Genomic DNA, 20,568 nt, shown 5'->3' on the forward strand with positions numbered 1-20,568 from the left:
TCAGATGGCTGGTGTTTCTCCCATCCTTGATGGCTGACAGCTGTATCGATTGACAGGCTGTGTGTGTGACGGACGGAGAGAGGATCCTGGGGCTGGGAGACCTCGGCTGCCATGGCATGGGCATCCCAGTTGGCAAGCTGGCCCTCTACACAGCCTGTGGAGGGATGCCCCCACAGCAGTGCCTGCCTGTCATGCTGGACGTGGGCACAGACAATGAGGTAAGAGCTGATCTCTAAATATTAGTGATTGTTTACAGAACTATAAGCAGCTTATGCTTTGTTTTATGTTCCATCCATCAGGAGTGGAAAGTCACATTTATTTGTCTACTGTACTTCCACGCTACTTCACTGCTTTTTCAAAGGAAAATATTTTTGTACTTTACTTTTTACATCGCTACAAAAATAAATAACAAAAAAATAAAAAGTTGGCAAAGTTAGATTGTGTAGACGAGCCACAAGATAACCGGACCAATGCTGCGTTCACAATAGACCTATTGGCTCGGGGAGGACTCGTGAGCTAAATGCTAACATGTTCAAAATGATAGTGGCAGCATTCTGGTGTTTAGCAGGCCTTTTGTTTACCATTTTATCGTACATTTAACATTTGCCAATTAGATATAAACAGAGGATGGAATGAAGAAGATTACATGTTAATTGATGAGTTTTACAAGTGCTGGCAGGTGGATTTTGTTACCTTGGGGAGAGCCAGGCTTGCTGCTGTCTTTGAGCTAAGCTAAGCTTACCTGCTGTAGCTTCATATTTACCAAACATCTTCGCATATAACATTCAGCAAAAAAGCTGAATTTAAAAAAAAAAAAAAAAACATTTGCTGAAGGGCAACAAGAGTAGCAATTTTGCATTTTATGCTGTCTTAACAAGACGAAGATTTTTTTAATTGTTTTAAAAGGATCTCATTTATGGCCTTTGTATTGTACCTATACTTTAAACCTGACTGCTCAGATTGAACCATTTCTGAGATTGACCATTATGCCTTTTATTGTATTAACTAAAATGGATGTAGAATTGTTTTGCTTCATTTCTGTTGCATCTAATTTGGTAGCGTTGCAGTTAAGAACTTTTTGGACTGGTCCAACAGCATCAGTGTCACTGACTCATTGTTAAATGGGTGTTGTTCACTCTTGAGATTATTATTTTTATTAGGCAAACAACAATTTCACTTAGTGTTTTTCTAATCTCCCTCAGGCCCAGTGGTGGGGACAAGGAGGCTTTTTATAGTTTAAATTTCTTCCATGTGCCCTTTATCCATAACCCCAGGTTGTTTGTTTTGGTATTACAGTTGTGGAGCTGTTACTGATTGAACTTGGCTGTTTTTTCAGGCAGAAATTCAAAACAATGCGTAGGACCGAAGTGGTTAATCCACCGAAGGCAGGTAGGTTTTGGTTGAGAAATCAGCCAAGAAAAAGAAAACAAATCTCACACTTTACAACCAGGAAACACCCTTCACATAAGTGAGGTAAGCAGCTCCATTGACGGGTGCCAGTTGGGAAAGCACCTTTCCCTCCCGCCAGCCTGTGAAGGTACAGCAGCAGCCAACAGAGCTGCAGTCATTCACCTATGGTCCCTGTTGTGTATGTCAGCATCTCTGAAAGATGATCCAAACTGTGGGCAGGACAGCACGTGTGTCTGCAGCCTGAAACAAACTAAGAATAGTCTGTGCGCATGTCTATATATACCCAGCTCCCGGCCTCGGCCAAGGGCGTGGCAGCCTCGGATGCCAGTGTGCCCAACACGGCTGAGCGCCGTCTTTCAGAAGCTTTTCCCAAGACAGCCTTCAGATGACTCAGCGCCCAGAGTTCAGATTCATTCCAAGCGGATGTCTCGATTGGATTAACGATGAGATGTTCCAGAGGTTAGATGAGTTTGCAAATAAAATTAAACAAGAAATGTTAAGTTGCCAAAAGAAACCGAGAGAAGATGAACTTTGATGTTCATGCAGGTGATGGCATCTTTGATGGCCTGAGCTCACTTCCCGACATCATTTACCCAATACTCACTTCATCAAAGTGCTTCAGCTCACAGCATGATAACAACAGAAACAGTGCTGGTGTACCAGAAAGCTCATAAAAGATATTGCATTGCTACACTAGCCCTTTTCTTGCCATTAAACCTGGATTAAGAGTAAAACTCTCTCATTCTGCCAAGTTCTCAGCCTCAGATTTTTATCTTCATAAGCCTCCTTACTATAGCTCTACATGTTGACCTCTTTCTCATAATAATACCATCTGCACACAGCATCAGTTTGAGACATTTATGGGCATCACAACACAACTTTAACAAGCTGTCTATTTAAGCCATACTTGCCTCTATTACAAACTGGCTTTATAAACTTATACAAGAGAAACACTTATTTGACTGTATAAGTATGTGTCTCTACAATGAAGTTCTTGGTTGAAGGGTCAACTTCGGATAGTTATAGCACATCTCTCCCCACAAAATCACAGTATTTTTACATTTCTGTTTTATTATAAGAGACAAAAAGTTACTTTTAGCTCCATCTACCATATTTTTTTGAAGTTCAGAAAGAGCCAGCTTGTGCCGGTGATGCAATATTTAGGATTAGTCCCAAGAATTACATTTCAAAATGTTTGAATTATATTACCGTTACTAATGTCAGGAACACTCTGTTACTGTTGATGGTGTAGAGGTCAGCTTGTTTGCTGTCTTACTGCAGGTTTGATGGATTGTTGATTAGGTTAGTTTATTCTCGGTGTATTCAGCTGATAGACTGGTCCAGGACCAGGATGTCACTTTTGCACAGGTGTTGGGAAACACAATTCTCCCTCAATTAAGAGAAGAAATGTGTTGTTCAGCAACACAAACGCTTGTATTTATACACTGACTCTCCCTCCCTAGTTGACTTGCAAACTTTAGCTACTTTGTTTAAGGTTGGAGGCTGTGTGAAACTGCCATCTTTGTAGACGGTGCTGCTGCATGTTGAGGAACATGCAGTTATGTCATTTCTTACATATTTTAGGTGAGTTCCTATCACTGGTTATGAGAATTATATCAGTCTTCTTAACCCTTGGAAAGAAAGCGAATAAGCTTATTTACCAAACCCATTACTATAATGTGATATTAGATACAAGGCATACTGGTCCATCAGCACTTAAATGACATTATGTGTGTACCATTATACAGTATATATACACATATGCATGGGCAAACTTACCTTCAGACACACACACACACACACACACACACACACACACACACACACACACACACACACACACACACACACATATATACATATACACACATATACTGCTGCTTGTGCAACTTACAAATAGCTATACAATAGATTTTACTGCAGCCTGCCTGGCCGTGGACGACTTTCCGTTTTTCTATTATTCTAAAGAGATGACAGGCTGAATGAGATGTAATGGGATAAATGGACTGTGTGTGTGTGTGTGTGTGTGTGTGTGTGTGTGTGTGTGTGTGTGTGTGTGTGTGTGTGTGTGTGTGTGTGTGTGTGTGTGTGTGTGTGCATATGTGGTTCTTCTGGACCGGCTTCGTATGGGAGGCAGCGCTGAGTCTGAAAGCATGATGGGAGCGGATGGGGCTGGGAGGCTGAGGGAGTGGTAGCTCCAGCTAATTATTAAAATGACTGTTATTATGGGATTATATTTGTCCTTGACTGGATGTGGAGGCAGAGGTAGAGAGGCAGGCAGGACCCACAACAGAGACATACCTTTGTTTTTTCTTTAAACCAATAATTCAGAATTTTTGGGACATATGCTTATTCACCTTCTTGCCAAGAGTGAGATGAGAAGATTGATACTGTTCTCATTTCTGTACTGTAAATATGAAGCTAAAGCCAGCAGATGGATATCTTATAGCATAACAGCACTGGCTCTGTCCAAAGGTAACAAAATCCACCCAGCAGCACCTTTTAAAGTTCACTATTTACCACCTCATGTCATATGTGGTAAATCACTACAAAAGTCTACCCAGTGTGTTTCCAGTCCACAGTGCAAAGCTGACCAGCCTCTGACTAGCTTCATATTAACGTACAGCCATGAGAGTGGTATCGATCTTTTCACATAACTTCCACCAAGAAAGCAGAAAGCATATTTCCTAGAATTTTGAACTATTCCTCTGATCTCTTATCAGATCACGAGCAGAAACGGTAGCTGTGTAGTTGATGTTTTTTCTGCAGCAGAATGTGGTAGCTGTGTAATCTCAGAGGCATCTTTAAAATATGACTACCTGGTCAGCTCTTATCTCCTTTTCACATTCACACACAACATACACAGCTATATCCACAGGAAGGGAGGTGCACACACACACACACACACACACACACACACACACACACACACACACACACACACACACACACACACACACATCATAAAGTCAACATCTCCAGGAGTTTTTGCTGCATCGCCCTGTTATCCCTCTGGACTATGTCTGTCTGTCTGTCTGTCTGTCTGTGTATCTGTCAGTCTGTCAGTCTGTCTGTGTATCTGTCAGTCTGTCTGTCTGTCTGTGTATCTGTCAGTCTGTCTGTCTGTCTGTGTATCTGTTAGCCTTTTGTCTCCTGAAGTAACCTCAACACACTGTCTCATGCTGAAATGAGAGAATGATGTCATCCTGGACAATATGCTGCTTGTGTGTGTGTCCTGGGTGGTCTGTCACAAGTTCAATGCCGGGTGTCTTTTACCTCAAACAGGTCGAGGCTGCTGTTCTCTGGCTTTATTCCACCTCTTCTCTAAAATGAATTCTTTCATCGAGGCTGCTGTCGATGCTCAGTCCGCCACAACAACTGAATCTGGCTTCATGTTATTGTCCTGAAGTCCAGCAGTCTTCAGTTTGGAAACAGTCGTAAATGGATCTTCTGTGTCTTCTGTGACTGTAAAGCCATACACAAGGACTAATCCCTTCTGGGAGAAGAGGCGCTGCACAACACAAAGGACAGTTTAGCCAATCAGCAGCAGATAATCTGGGACAGAACGACAACTCATGTCAACAGTTCAGCACAGTGCTGACGAGGTCAGACCACTTGAAAAGTCACTCAGGGCTTCTTCTCTTTCCACCATGAAAAGCAGCTTTGTCAGTTTCTGAAAGAACCGTGTGACACAAAGCGTCATGTTGTCACTCTTCAGAGCGACTGTGATTATTTTCCTCGCACGCTGTTTCAAATTACCACCAAAAAAACCTCCCTCTAATATCACCCGGCTTCCCTGTGGGATCACTTGCAAAATGTTTTGCTTGTTTTAGTTACAGTTAAACTTGGCCAACTCCTGCCTATTACAATCCATTTAAAGGCTTGCCAGGAAATGAGTTGTCAACTTCAAATAAATATTGGCTCAAATAAGCTTCTGGAGCTGTTCTTGGACATGGTGACTGTTGACCCTGCCACAGAGGGGTGGCTTCTCGCTCCTCCAAGCCGCGCACATCTCAGAGGCAACCCTCTAATTATCCATCTCCAGAAGTAAAGGTCGTCTGTCCGGGCGGGGCGTGACAGCACTGAGGATCACTTCACAACCTTTGGGATCGAGATTCTCCTGACGTTTACGGAGTGCAGCACATTTAAGATTTCCCTCTGAATCTACTGGCTGTCGTGCGATGAGACTCCGCATGTTGTGTCAGGCAGGTGCACTGCGTCACAGATCAGGTGAAATATGAGTTGACACCTCAAAGCAAAAGTCTGTTGGCAATCTATCACTGCTTGACGCCGTTGTCGTCCACCTAATTCATCACAGTCTGCCGTTCTTTCTCTGTCTTTCCGTCACACACACCTTCCCCTCCACTTCCGCTCTTAATTTTCACACTTCAGTGCCGTATCCCTCTCATTCTTTAAAATACTGTGGTGTCGAGGTCAAAGGTCACTCCTTCATCTCCTCGGGCTGGAGTTTTTCTTTGAAGGATTGTTTAGTCGATGTAAATGTGAAAAGCAGTTGGTTTCCTGTAACCCACAGAGTTTATACATATATTACAGTATACATACTTTATTCTCATTTATTCTTTAACTGCCATGTATTGTTTCTTCTATTTTAATAGCATGGCGGAAGTTTTGAATTTGATGAACTTAAACATCAAAATTCATTCAGATTAACGTTTCTGTAGGAATGTATGAGCTCAGATCAATGCAAAATTATACACCACAGGGTCAAGATGTTCTGTACACAGATACGTGTCTGCAGATTGGTTCTCGGCGCTGTAGCATAACACATGGTTCACATTATAGCAGAGGTCAGAGGTCCACAGGTGTGTGTGTGTGTGTGTGTGTGTGTGTGTGTGTGTGTGTGTGTGTGTGTGTGTGTGTGTGTGTGTGTGTGTGTGTGTGTGTGTGTGTGTGTGTGTGTGTCTGTCTGTCTGTCTGTCTGTGTCTGTCTCTGTGTGTCTGTCTCTGTCTGTCCGTCTCTGTCTGTCTCTGTGTGTCTGTCTCTGTCTGTCTCTGTCTGTCCGTCTCTGTGTGTGTCCTGCTTTCCATTCTTAAACTGCCCACTTGCGACGTGACCAGCTAAATCGCAGCCAACAACACTGGCCGAGTTCGTTGAGTCGAGCTGAGACGGGTCAGATCAGCCGGCAGCAACTTTTCCCTGCGGTGCTCGAAAACAGTTTTGGCAAATCTTAAATCTTTGCTCTGAGCTGAAAAAATATTATAATGCTATATTATAGGAAGTGAAGTATCTTTTGTTTGAAGCTTGGTTTGTACCACTAAATAAAGATTTTTGATCTTTGCCTCTGCTGCATACATTGTAATTGGTTTCATACACGAAAGCACGAATAACTGTACAATGAAACAATCCTGTCAAGTCTTGATCTAATTTAATTCAATCTCCAGTACCTGACCTGAGTGTCTCTTGAAGCTGAATGCAGGAGAGATACAGTGAAGTCATAAAGGTTGATACTTAAGTCTAAATTTGTGTGGTAAATTAGTTTGTAGTTTTCATCACCAAACTCCCCTTTTTGATCCTCAGATGTTGGAGTAGTACTTCTAAATAAGTTTAAAGATTGACTAGAAAGAAGAATATGATATCCCTGGTTCTGCAGCATCTAGAGCTGCAACGATTAGTCAGTTAATGGTTTACTTGAGGGACAGAAAATGAATGGCTAATTATTTCAATAATCATTTAATCTTTTGAGAAATTTCTTGAAGCAAAATTCATAAAATTTCCTGATTCCAGCTTCTTAAATGTGAATATTTTCTTGCTCCTCTAATCCTCCATGATTTTAAATGAAATATATTTTGCTTTTCAGTTGTTTGAGACGGAACGAGACGTCATGCTGCACCTTCAGCTTTGAGAAACACTCGTCTGCATTTTTCACTATTTACTGATGTTTTAAAGCTCAAACAGCTAATCGATCAATTGAGAAAATAATCAACAGATTAACTGATGATGATAATAGTTATTTGCGTCAGTTTAGTTTAACTATTTTAAACATTTCCTCTTATACATTTGATACACGGTTGCTGATTGGTACAGTTGCAGAGTGCAGCTTCAGTCTTCCTATTAGTTTTCTTTGCTCCTCTCTGACTTCTGCCTCCATGTGTTTTTGCAGGCTCTGCTGAAGGACCCGCTCTACATTGGGCTGAGGCACAAGAGAGTGCGAGGCCAAGAATACGATGACCTGCTGGATGAATTTATGAATGCTGTGTCAGACAGGTACGATCGCACACACCTTCGATTCATCATTTGCCCACTTCCTCTCTGCGGTCTGCTATTGTCGTTTCAGTCCAGACAGCTGCCCTGCTCTTCACAGAAATATGTTAAGCACTTCAGCATGGTCAGTGCATGCAGCGCGACGCACACAAATTCTGTGGCATTCAGGGGTCTGGAGATCAATTCACCGCTTACTCAGTTTTACCTTCTTTGAACTTTTGGTTGCTAAGAACTATGAATCAAAACTCTGCTCGCTGTCTTAAAGGCAGCATCGTCTTATTTAAAAGTGATCAGAGCTTTGGTAACCGTTGGAACTATTGATTTTTACTGGCATGGCTTTCTCCAGACAGACGGTGAACGACACTGACCAGATATTTGGAAGATGATTGAATTGTCAGTAGGCAACATTCGGAAACTATCTGCAATGATCAGACTAGTTTATTAATCCACAGATACAGGGTCAATTCTTATTTTTTTCCAGGGATAATAGGAGAGCTTCTTTGTTGGTTGTAAAAGGATATTTAGAAATCTGATTATATTGAATACATAGGGAATATAACTAAGCATGTAAACGGAGATGCTCACAGAAATAGTGGGAGACCTCTGGTTTGAGGAAGAATGTTTTTCTGTGTTGACTCCACAAATCCAGTCCAGGGAAAGTATCTTGTCACATCATCCCGGATCAAACAGAACATGTAATTCAGCGCTGCGATGTCATGTTGACATGCTTAGCCTTGTTAGCGGTTAGCTTTGGTTTCTTTGACTTGGAGACACAGAAAGGCACCGAAGAGTTCATATTCAATATTTTCATGTATTTGGTTTACATGAGCTGATCTTTATCTTTGTTTTCTGAGCTGACGTTAGGTGAGACATGTTGCTTCTTGTTGGGACTGCGTGTGTTTACTGCAGTCCTGTGTTTGATTCAGACTTTTGTAAACCTTTCCTTTGCCGACATCTCTGTGTCTTTGTGCCACACACACACACGGGCCTGGTTAAACCTCGTCCTAACCCAGAGATTCCGGAGTCCGTTGGGAGAAGTCTGGGTCTGGGTCTCCTCCAGCTGGCAACAGGAAGCCATGACTCTAATAACCGGGTAGCTTCCCAAATGCAGGGAACAGCTATGCTTTTTCCCCAAAGGAGCCAGATTGGCGGAAAATGAATAATTATGGTCTCAGACATTCAACGAATGATTACAGCTCTGCAGTCTTTTAAGTAATATTCATGTTTAGTTTTCTAAGAAACTAAACATGAACTAAAATACTCCACATTGACTCATCGTCGATGAGCTGAAGGCTGGAGGCATTTCTTGATCCACCACTTAAAAATACTTCTCAGTTGAATGCAAACGGTCAGTGATGCAACCCGGTGTTTGATTTCAGGCCGGGCTCTCATCTCCAGTCTTCAGGCAGAAATTATATAATAATATCATTCTTTAAAAAGAGTGAACTAATACTCTGCTGTGGTTTAGAAACTCACTCACCTTTTTCTCACACATCATTTCTGATGTACTTTTGTTGGTGTGTGCAGATTTCTCCAAGAATCCCTCTGCATGACGGTGTTCAGATCAAACAGTAATAAAACACTGTTCTGTCACTATCTCATACTGGCAGAACTATTTGGTCAGAACTATTTGGCAGAACTATTTGCTATTTAGGCTGCCGCGTTAACGCCCAAATAGCATATAGTTTTAAATACTGAGCATTGGAGGTCAGTAATCCTGAGCTTCTCTGCAGCGTTTCAAATCACTTTGTATTTATTACATTTAAACAACCCTGCTCAAATGCAACTCTTCAGGTTTTATTGTTGTAAAAGGATGGAATTGGATTTAAACTTATATTTTCCAGATACATGTAAAAAAACTGAAATATTTTACAAGATTAGTTTGACATTTTAGAAAATATGTATGAATGCCGTATACATTATCTGAAAATTAAATAAACATTTGGGAAATAAAAATTAATTTCATTCATTCATGAATTTTCATTAGTGCTGGTAAGTCAGAAAATGTATTTACAAAAAGTAAAGCAAGTTGGTGTGTTTTTAGATGCAGTCTGTAGCATTTTAATGTAATATATAATATTAATCATTTAATATATTAAACACAACAAATCAAAAAGGAAAAGAAAAAGAAAAGCAAACAGCAACCTGTTCCAACCAAACCTAATTATAATCTTAACCCTAAAAGGGGTGTGAGAAAGTGAGGATGGATGGATGGAGGGACGGATGGACGGACGGACGGACAGAGTAATAGAGGAGAGGAGAAAGAATGCAGAATACGTCTCTCTTTAATGACTGTTTGGGAATTTAAGAAATAATGTGTGCTGAGAGATGCTGGCTCTTTGGAGGGCGAGAGGGGGCTGAGGATTTATTAAGGCCTCAGCCACAAAGCCCCGTAGGGGAGCTAACAGGCAGCCTGTGTGTGTGTGTGTGTGTGTGTGTGTGTGTGTGTGTGTGTGTGTGTGTGTGTGTGTGTGTGTGTGTGTGTGTGTGTGTGTGTGTGTGTGCGCACAAACATGTATGCACACAGGTTGGACAGCTGTGTTTGGACAGAGCACCCTTGTCTGTGACCTTCTTTGCTGAGGTGCTCCCTGGCTCTCTGCAGCCCTCAAAGAATCACTTCATACCTTTCCTTCATACCTTTTCCTCGGCTTTTAGTCTTCCCCTCAGCGCTGGAAGTATATATGACATGCAGCTACTTTCTCTTCACTGGAGGTTCTGGTTTCATCGGGTCTCAGATGCAGTCAGACTGGGTTTCCTGAAGGAGCCGGGGCACTCGTTAGCTCATAGACATAACACCAAACGTCTGAGTGATTCTCCACATGGGAAAACGTCTCATGTCCTACGCTTTTTATTTTGTTCAGTCTATCAAACATGAACTATAATGTCACGAGCATTTACTCACAGTATATTGGACGGGTTTAGCAGTAAGTGCGAAGAAATCCTTTAAGCACTGGACCAAGAAAACAACGAGTCTAAGAGTCTTTTCTTTTCTTCTGCTGGCTGTGTTATTTTGGGAAATCATAAATCACAGGAAAATAAAAGTTTTAGGCACAAAGAAGGTCTGTGTTGACTGGCTCAGATAGCTTAAACAGTCCCGGAGCAAGGAAGGTTCGACTGCTGCCTTGTCTGCCTGGCTGAAGTTTTCCGTTTCTGAAAGTTTCCAGAGTTCAAATCGATCAAAACACCTGCTTCCAAATGATAATTTATGATCCGAGAGAACTAATATGGAAGTTCCAAATGGGGCCTAAAAACCTATTTTCTCGGTCAGGTTTTCACTGAGTGATGTCGTCTCTTTTAAACGAATCGATTTCTGACAGTTTGCAAACGGTTTGTATTATTTCTTATGTGAGGTTTCTGGACTGTTTTGTGTTCTTCTCACTGGTTTCATGTGTGTGCAGTTTAGTTTGTTTGCTCGTTTCTGAGCACAAATCAAGATTTAAGATTCAAGAAGTAACTGCACCTTTGAAGTCAGATAGGATTCTCTTTACCGAGGAAGAGTGAGGGTGTATGTGGATAAAGTGTGACATGGAGGCTCAGGAGACACGAGTGAATGACTGAAGTGGAAATGAAGACACTGATATGAATCAGTTTGTTGAAGGGAAAATTTAACTTGCACGTGTTGATCGTAAATGTAGTAAACTTAAGCAATATGTTCTTCAGTGTTGCTATATTGACTGATAAAGCCGAATTCTTCTGAGTTTTCATGTTAGCAAAGCTGTGCTTGTGCTGGCAGCACCTACATGTTCCACGTGAACGTTTGATGCCCGACCACAAATCTTTTGGTTCTCTTTACCGAGTCGCTCCCCTCGTTTCACCCACTGAACAAAGAAGGATCAGCAGCAGGTTGATATTGTTTCCTTATTCTAGCAATAGTTAAGACTCACCCTAATCCTGTATCGTTACTCTTCTGTGCTTTTCTACTTTTTCTGCTCCTTTGTTTCAAACTGGGAAACCTGAGTGGTCATATGAGTTTTCACCTTCACGTTTTACATTCCTACGCAGGTGTAGCAGTGATTTTTCTCACCCGTTGTCTCATTTTGCTTACTTTCCCACCCGTCTCTTTTTGATGTCGGAGCCCTCTGAACAGACACTGCTGTTGACAAAACACAGGACAAAGAGACGAAAAGTGATCTCACTGCCAAATCTAGATGACAGGGTCACACAGCCGCTGTTTCTTTTTAATAACTGACATGAAATATGGTGCAAAGTAACTCTAAAGTCTCTCAAGACTTCTCAACAAGTTCTGAACCGTTTGTTGAGTTTAAGGTCATATCTATATTTTAAAGGTTACTTTGAAATAAGTAACAAATAAATATTAAACAGCCATAAATTAGATCGCAGGGTCCCTATTAGTAAATGCAGAACAAGTAATACAGAGAATACGAGGGTCCAAATGGCCATGTGCATTATAATATGGAGTACTTATGTGATTCAGCATGAATGGTTGTGTGTTTTTCTGTGTTGGCACTGTGATAGACTGTTGACCTGGCTGCACCCCCGCCTTTGCCCCTGTGACCCTGTACAGGTTAAAAGCAGGTATAGATCATGACTGGATGGAAGCAGATGGGATTTTCTCAAATTATGTTCGCACATACAATTGTGAAATAAAGGATACTATACCTACTTTCACAGCAGTATCAGTATATAGTGGTATATAATATTAGGTATTCAGTAAGTAAATCCCTGACATCTTGTTCTCTTTCCATGTGGCTATTTGCTCCACTGTGTGTGTTTCTTTTATATATTCTTAGTAATTACACATCTGTGTTACCACTAGACTTCAATATGTAACTTTTTCAATCTCTGGCCAATCTAGAACAACCTCAGGCACAGCATCTGCAAGAGAAATTCTCAGCTGCATTTAGTTTTTTTGCAATTACAATCCATTTTGTGTTGTGAGTATAATCCGTGTTGTGAGAGATTAATGCACTTTTTACAGCATAGTCAGGAATACGGTCAGTGTTTTTCATCTCCTGGGTGTGCCCTGGCTTTCTTAGGTTGCCACCCTTCATGCGTTAACATTGAGACTAAAGCAAATCCTGCTTCTTTGTCCTTTTTTTTTTTGTATTCAGCTGGCAAAGAGGTTCATTGTCAGATTTCGGCGTTCCTTTCAGCGGCTCGTCAAGGAAAGACAACAGACTCCCAGGCAGAATAGAGACAGCGAACACAAATGGCCGCCAACAGGAGCTTTGTTCCTGCAGAGCACACACGCACACACACACACACACACACACACACACACACACACACACACACACACACACACACACACATTTGTCAAAAGCACTCCCCCTATCTTTATTGGCACAGGCCACGGACCAAAGAGCTTTCTGCAGCGGGAAGATGTTCCTTTCTTTCTGCAACACCACAACCACAGATGGTGACTGTAGTTTATGGTCAGCAGATTTCCATAAAGAGATTCACAGCTCGCTCATCCTCTGTCCTTAATGTCAAATGTCTCTCAAAAGATCATTCTTGACTGTCTGATCAAAGAAAACAAATAAATTCAAGTCTTTCGGGCCACATCCACCTCAGTTTTCGCCATATGATGAGAATAGTTGCAGCATGTCAGCAAGATTTTCATCTCGTAGAGGACCACACTCCTAAATCCTCTCTGGACTCTCTGCATGAGCATCTTGGTTTTCCGTGAACTGGCATGACCCCTCCTGTGGCGAGCTGCACCGAACCCTACCAGAGGGCGCTGCGCTGGCGATCCGGCAGAGCTACATCCATCCTCGCCTGTCGCCTGTCTGCGTCTCCTGAAGCCCAAACACAATGAAAAGTTTACAGCTCCCTTCTTGGCCTCATTATTCTCCCTCTTCGCTCGGGCTCTCTGCGCTTTAGTGCTGGTCACCGCTTGATAGAAAACACATTTCTCTCATCAACACTGCTGCAGTGTTGGCAGGAAGTCAGCCACGCTGTCAGTCTCTGTATTAGGCATCCGTGTCTTGCAGTGCAGCAGAGAGAAGGGTAAACACTGACCCGGCGATGGTACTCTCACATCAGGAAGTTAAGTTTTATGACAGCTGAACTCGGGTTGCTTCTCATCCTGGATGTTGTTTTTCCTTTGCCTCGCTTCCGCTCAGCTTCAACCTCCTCCTCACTGAAAATCTAAGCAGTTTCACAGCCACTGTAACAAGTGGGAAACAGCTTTAGTGAGTTGTACAATAACAGTATAAACACCAGTCATTTTCCTTTTGAGGCATGAGGTGGTGTTTTAAGAAACGGAATCAGAGAAAACAACAAAGTTAGAACATGGTGAAGGGAAGAAGAAAAGAAAGAAGTGACGATGAAGGCTTTAAACCCCTCGGCCCCTCTCACTGTTAGCTGGCAGGGCTGCAGGTGTTGGAGGCGGCTCGCTCTGTTTGCTTGGCCTGTCCTCAATTTCCTCCCTCACTCACTCACTTAAAAAGGAGCTCTGGTGTTTTTAATACAGGTTTCAGACGGCCTCGCCCTTTCCTCCCTTTGTTTGGAGCTGTGTAGTAGACTCGCGTAGTTCTCTCGTCTCTCCTGCATTCTAATGAGTGTTGAACGAAGACTAGTGTCAGTTATTAAGCTCACTTCACCTTGTAGAATCATTTTCTTCAAACAGAACAGCTCTATTCACGTTATGGGAGGGAAGGTCGTGATTCCCATCTTGACAGCTTGCGAGCATTCATGTCTTTTGACAGCTCGGGACATCAGCTGCCGCTTTGTTTTCGTTACTGCTTCACACTCATCACTGGAGATTCCTGCTGTCTTGATTGATTCACTCTTAATAAAACAAAATAGAATGACACAAACGTCAGCGACATTTTGTCAACAATTGTTATTCTACCTTCACCTTTGTCTGCCTGCTGAAAGCACCAATGGAAGTGTTATTAAGCTAAGCTTTAGCTAACCTCTTTCCTTTTAAATTTCAATGTTTAATGACCTTCACTTCTCTTCTTGTTAGCACTAGTTCAGAAATATTTAGCTCTTGCAGTCATCGTTTTAAAAATTGTATTTAACCTTTATTTTACTCGGCAAAACCTGTCCAGCAAACTAAACTAAAGCCAAACACCATAGCAACAGTTTTTAGACAATTTAGGACTTTCTCCGTTATATATCTCACCAGTTCTGAATGCTGACAGAGTTTAGAGAAAAGTTACCAGCTGTGTCCTGCTCTCAATTGTTTACACTACACCAACTGTTGCTAAACTTGTTCATACTTGGTGTCATTATGTTTACAATAAACATCAGTTAGTTGTCATCTCAAAGCTTCTTCTCTGTGGTGAAATATTGTTCAAAAGCATGAACAGTAAAGTCATCAAATATCTGTTTTACCCAACTATGAATTACAAGCAGTCAAACAAGGTTAATGCTGTGTTTGAAAAATTAGAGTCTGATCTTACATTTGTTCTTCCATAATTGTGAAACTTTTACTGCAGTACTAACCTGCAATACAAAAACAAAGCTGCTGTTTTTATTTATGTTTCCTGTACAGGGATCACTGGTATGAATCCTTCATTTCTGCCTGGGAACACGTTTCTCATTTTCAAATAAACCAGCTTGCAGTGTTAAAATCTGAGATCATCCTTCTTGAAACTGTAATTAAACCAACGTTAGCCTGAATATCTATTTAGCGAGAGCTGATTAAATCTACTTGTGACGGTTATCAGGTTGGCAAAAGTTTGGTGGCAAACTTGACAGTTGCCAGCTACAAGGAATGAAGAAACCCGCTTTTGCCTTTATCTTTCTGAAATCCAGAAGCTTTTGAGTTGTTAATCTGTCACATTGTAAACTGCATTATGGGACCCGCAGTAATGGGGCGGGGGGTGTTCGACAGGACAAAAGAAGGGGGCGGGGCTATTTGAAAAGCAATGAAACGACTGATTTTCCATTTGGGAAATTGGATTTCGATACTGATCTTTAATAATCCACGCTAGCTTCGTTATCCTGCACACCTACAGCAGCTCATTCTTTCCTTTTCCTACTGCTGAAAACTTGTCTTTCATCTTCGAGCCGGAGCAGCGGCCGTCCCTCTTTAAACATCCAGTAAATTCCTCAACAAAAGATCCATCTGTTCTGGGATTCCTTCTTGTCGTTGCTAAATCTAATTTACAGACTTATAATTGTGGACTTATTTTTGTTGTATAATGTTTTTGTAGGAGCTCCTGTGTTGCTGAATTGGCTGGATGTGATTGGTGATCTGAGCAGCTTCTTGTAAAATTGAACACTGCTGTTTTACTGGGTGGCTTCTGTGTTCCTTCCTTTCAGATACGGTGTTTGTGTGATTCTGCTCCTTTATTAGATGTTTGACCTCCCTCATTAAAACTCATTGCGAGGTGCGCTCGTAAAGTTTGGAAACAGGTGTCAGCTTGTCAAATGACTATCAAACAAAAGTTTATTTTTAGACATTATTTACAGCAAAAGAAGTATTTCTTTCTGTCTGATATGAGCTGGACATATTCACAAACCTGAATGCAGTTGAACTTTGTGCACTGAGAAGCCTGAATCTCAGTCTGCGCTGTGCCGTGGAGGTGGAGAGCACCCCCCTCTGGACTGGAATAACATTTTTGAAAGCAGAGTCTGATCTTTCTGATTATGTGGGGCAGATTTGATCAAATCCGAGCTCACTGTTAAGATAATGACGAGCCTCCTTTTCATGTCCTCTGGTGGTTCAGTCACATTAAATGCAGCTCTTCTGTTCTCAGGTACGGGATGGACTGTCTCATTCAGTTTGAGGACTTTGCAAATGTTAATGCTTTCCGTCTGCTGAGCAAGTACCGCAACAAGTACTGCACGTTCAACGATGACATCCAAGGTAACACTCCACCCCCCCCACCAACACACACACACACACACACACACACACACACACACACACTCTCACACATGCACACACACACTCTTACACACAAACTCACACACACTCACATAAATGGACATCCTCTCCATTGATCTCCATTCACAGGTACATGAGGCTCATATCTCACCAGTATTGCTGATTAAAAAGCAGAGAAAGAACTCAGAGCCAGACCCGCTTTCCACTCACCACTGATTGTGATTATCACATTGCGACGCTGTCGTTTATTTATTTTTCTTGATTAGATTGAATATTCAGTGATTTATCATTTTGGTCTGACAATAATACAACGGCAACATTCAAGCAGAGGTGTTCTTTCAGCCTGGTGTTACCCGACCGTGATTTACCGTGTGAATATATGCGTGTGTCCAGACTCCATCTGGAATCGTTTCCAGTTGTTGAATCCTACTGGTCGTACACCTGTTTTTGGTTGTTTTTTTTCACACAACTCAAGCAGCCTTTAACCAACCAGCACTGACCACCATGTCCAAGAAAATACCACCGCTGCAACTACATAACATAAACAAAAACAACACTTGACTTCAACATTATCGCATTTATCAAAAGACGCTCGTGCTTGATTGGTCGGGCGTTTATCGTAGCTGTGCTAACATTAATGTGAACACGGTTCCCAGACTAAAGTCACAGCGAAGAAAACTGAAGCGGTGAGCAATTGTTGAGCGAAGTCAGGCTAGCTTTCTTTACTGCGAAAAGACACGTTGAAGCTTTTGGTGAAGCTTGCTCAGAGATCCAAATATACATCCAGTCTTCCAGACGTTTCTAAAGCTACTGTACTTGACAATACATCCGTGACAGCTTAATTAATTTTGTTCCTAATAGTTACAATTATATTTGTAAAGAAGCTTACAAAGTCATTACTGCTAAGAGCTGAAGGAATACAAGCCTCAACAGAGCTGTGGCTCTTTGTCAGCCCGACTACAATGCTGAAAAGAAACCTTTGCTCTGTCTTATTTTCCTTGAATGAGCATGAATAATATACAGTTCTGGCATTACAGAGGATTTTTCTTATGTTATTAGACATACAGCTTCTGTCAGTGGAACATTACTTCCTCTCCAGCTTTCACAAAGGTCTTCTTTAAAGAGCGCATTGGAAAACTATAGGTTTAAGCTCTAGCGCTAACCGTGTTGGTGTTGCTGCGTCCCACTCGGTAGGTACCGCTGCAGTCGCAGTAGCTGGACTCCTGGCCGCCCTCCGCATCACCAACAGCAAAATGTGCGACCACACCATCGTGTTCCAAGGAGCAGGGGAGGTAGGTGCGACATTCATTCACCAAAATAAACCATTGAGGCACATGAAGTAAACATCTGCATGTCTCACCTTAAAGAAAAGACACAGACTATTAATGGTGATCGAACGTAGAGTATATAGTTCTGTTGTAAGCAGAGAACATTTTGCCCGATTTATTTATTTCTCTTCACCACATTTAGTATTTCATGGGTTTTCATGATGCAGCCTCTCTCCTCTTCTATCCCTCCTTTATGTCTTCCTCCTAGGCAGCGATGGGGATTGCTGAGCTGATCACCATGGCAATGGAGAAGGAGGGCCTCGCGAAGAAAGAGAGCCTGAAAAAAATCTGGATGGTTGACTCCAAGGGTCTCATTGTCAAGGTATCGAACGAACGCATGCAGGCACGAATCCACTAATCTACTGTAATCTGGTCAAAGTGAAAGGTCCAGGAATGTTTTAATTGTCTTGGAATCTTTGAAAACATTTCAGGAAGTAGAATGAAAAAAAAAAAAAAAGGCAGACAGAAATTAAACTCCACATATTGAAGTCCAACACGTTTTTCTCTGGTGTTTCCACTGATGGTTGATGGTCTTTAATCTGTGAATCCTCGTTTAGGGTCGGGACCACCTGACTCATGAGAAGGAGAGGTTTGCTCATGAGCACCCAGAGATGAAGAAACTGGAGGATGTGGTGCGGGAACTGAGACCAACAGCTATCATTGGTAAAACAACAAGCACTCATGCGTCTCATTGTGTCAGATAGAGGACAGAGATGGATTTGCAGACTTTAGGTAGAGTTTTAGGTCATTTGGGAAAATCTGAAGATGATCTACAGAATTTTAAATGTCACGAGACTAGAAAGGTTAGAAACACTTGTAAAGCAGCTGTGTAAAATGGAACATATTGCATAGTAATAGTTTTCCATCTCAGGTGTGGCGGCCGTTGCCGGCGTGTTCTCCGAGCGGATCATCAGGGACATGGCTTCCTTCAATGAACGCCCAATCATCTTCGCCCTCAGCAACCCGACCAGCAAAGCCGAATGTACCGCAGAGCAGTGCTACAAGTTCACAGAGGTGCTCAGGATTGTGCAGTTACATCCTAGTACATGGCTGTGTATGATTTTATAGCTCATCTGTAATAAAAACATGGGTGAAAAACACTTGAATTAACCCCTCTGTGCTGCAGGGGCGGGGCATCTTTGCCAGCGGCAGTCCGTTCGACCCCGTCACGCTGCCCGATGGGAGGACGCTCCACCCCGGACAGGGAAACAACGCCTACATCTTCCCCGGTGTGGGTTTGGGCGTCACCGCTTGCACCGTGCGACATATTACTGAAGAGATCTTCCTCACTGCAGCAGAGGTGACGTAATGACACATACAATGAATACTCACCCTTATCAAGTCTTTTATATTGTTTCAACTGGATTCCAGGAACTCGGATGTTACTCAGGCCTTCGGCTAAAACTCAGAAGAAACTAAACACACCTACATAGTTATTTTTTGTTAAAAATGAACATTATTTACTTGAACTACTTGTATATCATTTGGCTTTGAACAGGCATACATAATCAGACAGTTGTGCTGAAAAAAGTCATATCAGTTACTTGTTTGTATCTTCTAATTTTCAATTGATACAATGCTTTCAATATAGATTTGAGGTACAAGTTAATGAAAAAAAACCTCTGCTGAGAGTAATCTGACTCATGTAACGCCATGTAAACACTTCATTTTTCTACTGCTGCACCCTGAGCTGTGTGTCCACTGTTAAACAGGCTCTTGCTGAGCTGGTGACAGAGAAGGACCTGGCAGAGGGGAGACTGTATCCTCCTCTCAGCGCCATCAGAGGCGTCTCCGTCAAACTGGCGGTCAAGGTGAGAGCTCCGTACACACACACACACACACACACACACACACACACACACACACACCATGCACAGTAGATGTCGCTGATCGTGTCTGGGTCTTTATTTTCCCTAAAACCTGTGCATTACAGATCATAGAGTACGCCTACGAGCACAACATGGCCGCCCTCCGCCCTGAGCCGTCTGACAAAGAAGCACACGTGCACTCGCTCTCTTACAGCACTGATTACGATGAGTTTTCTGTTGACTCGTACCGCTGGCCTGAGGACAGTATGATAGTGCAGTCGTGCAAACTTTAATGCACTGGAAAGAGAGAGTGAGCCCTGGAAAGGCAGTGTAACTACTGATGTGCAATATAGAGTATAGAATTACATAACAGACATTACTGTTGGTAACAACACATGTAGAGTTGTCTCCCTCTCCACTTGTGAACAGTATAATGTTGCACCAGTGGCTGTTATCCTATTATTTTTGCATGAATATATGTTGTGAAGGTCCTCCACAGGTCACTGTTAATCGTATTGTTATAGACACTTAATTTATGACTGCCGTCTAAAATCCTGAAACTCTGTCAAATAAAACCTGCTTTTGATTAATATTTTCTGTGTCTGATTATTATTATTATTATTGAATCTGTACTGACAAACGGGAAACAAGCACCAATTTGGATTTAAAAGGAACCTTTGACAAAGATGTTTTTGAGTAGCGTCTATTGAGTCTCTCAAAGAAGTCCAGTCTGATAGCGTGTTCAGAGTGAACTCAATGCAAATGTTTGCCTCGTGTTACTTGTGCGAGTTCGGATGCTCAAGTTAAATATTTTCAGCTCACGCAGACACGAATTTGTGTGGACATTTGTGTCTTTGCATTGACTTTGCATTTAATCGCTTCACGGGAATAATTCACTTCACAATTTTACTGAACACACCATAAAAGTTCCTCACACACACACACACACACACACACACACACACACACACACACACACACACACACACACAC

At 42.0% G+C, this 20,568-nt stretch overlaps 1 protein-coding gene across 1 annotated transcript in view; it reads left to right on the top strand.

Moving 5' to 3' along the window:
* Positions 1-20,167, top strand: part of me1 (malic enzyme 1, NADP(+)-dependent, cytosolic) — a 77,944-nt gene extending 57,777 nt beyond the window's left edge. The window contains exons 5-14 of the mRNA XM_069143397.1: positions 57-218; positions 7,533-7,636; positions 16,309-16,418; positions 17,634-17,731; positions 17,976-18,089; positions 18,325-18,430; positions 18,639-18,781; positions 18,894-19,067; positions 19,480-19,578; positions 19,701-20,167. Of these exons, the coding sequence (XP_068999498.1) occupies positions 57-218; positions 7,533-7,636; positions 16,309-16,418; positions 17,634-17,731; positions 17,976-18,089; positions 18,325-18,430; positions 18,639-18,781; positions 18,894-19,067; positions 19,480-19,578; positions 19,701-19,868 (1,278 nt within the window). The 3' untranslated portion in view covers positions 19,869-20,167. The remainder of the gene's footprint in view (positions 1-56; positions 219-7,532; positions 7,637-16,308; positions 16,419-17,633; positions 17,732-17,975; positions 18,090-18,324; positions 18,431-18,638; positions 18,782-18,893; positions 19,068-19,479; positions 19,579-19,700) is intronic.
* Positions 20,168-20,568: the final 401 nt, after the last annotated feature.

Source organism: Embiotoca jacksoni, unplaced genomic scaffold, assembly GCF_022577435.1.
Source record: "Embiotoca jacksoni isolate LCO1_2020_lvr unplaced genomic scaffold, fEmbJac1.0.p SCAF_11, whole genome shotgun sequence".
NCBI classification, from domain to species: domain Eukaryota; kingdom Metazoa; phylum Chordata; class Actinopteri; family Embiotocidae; genus Embiotoca; species Embiotoca jacksoni.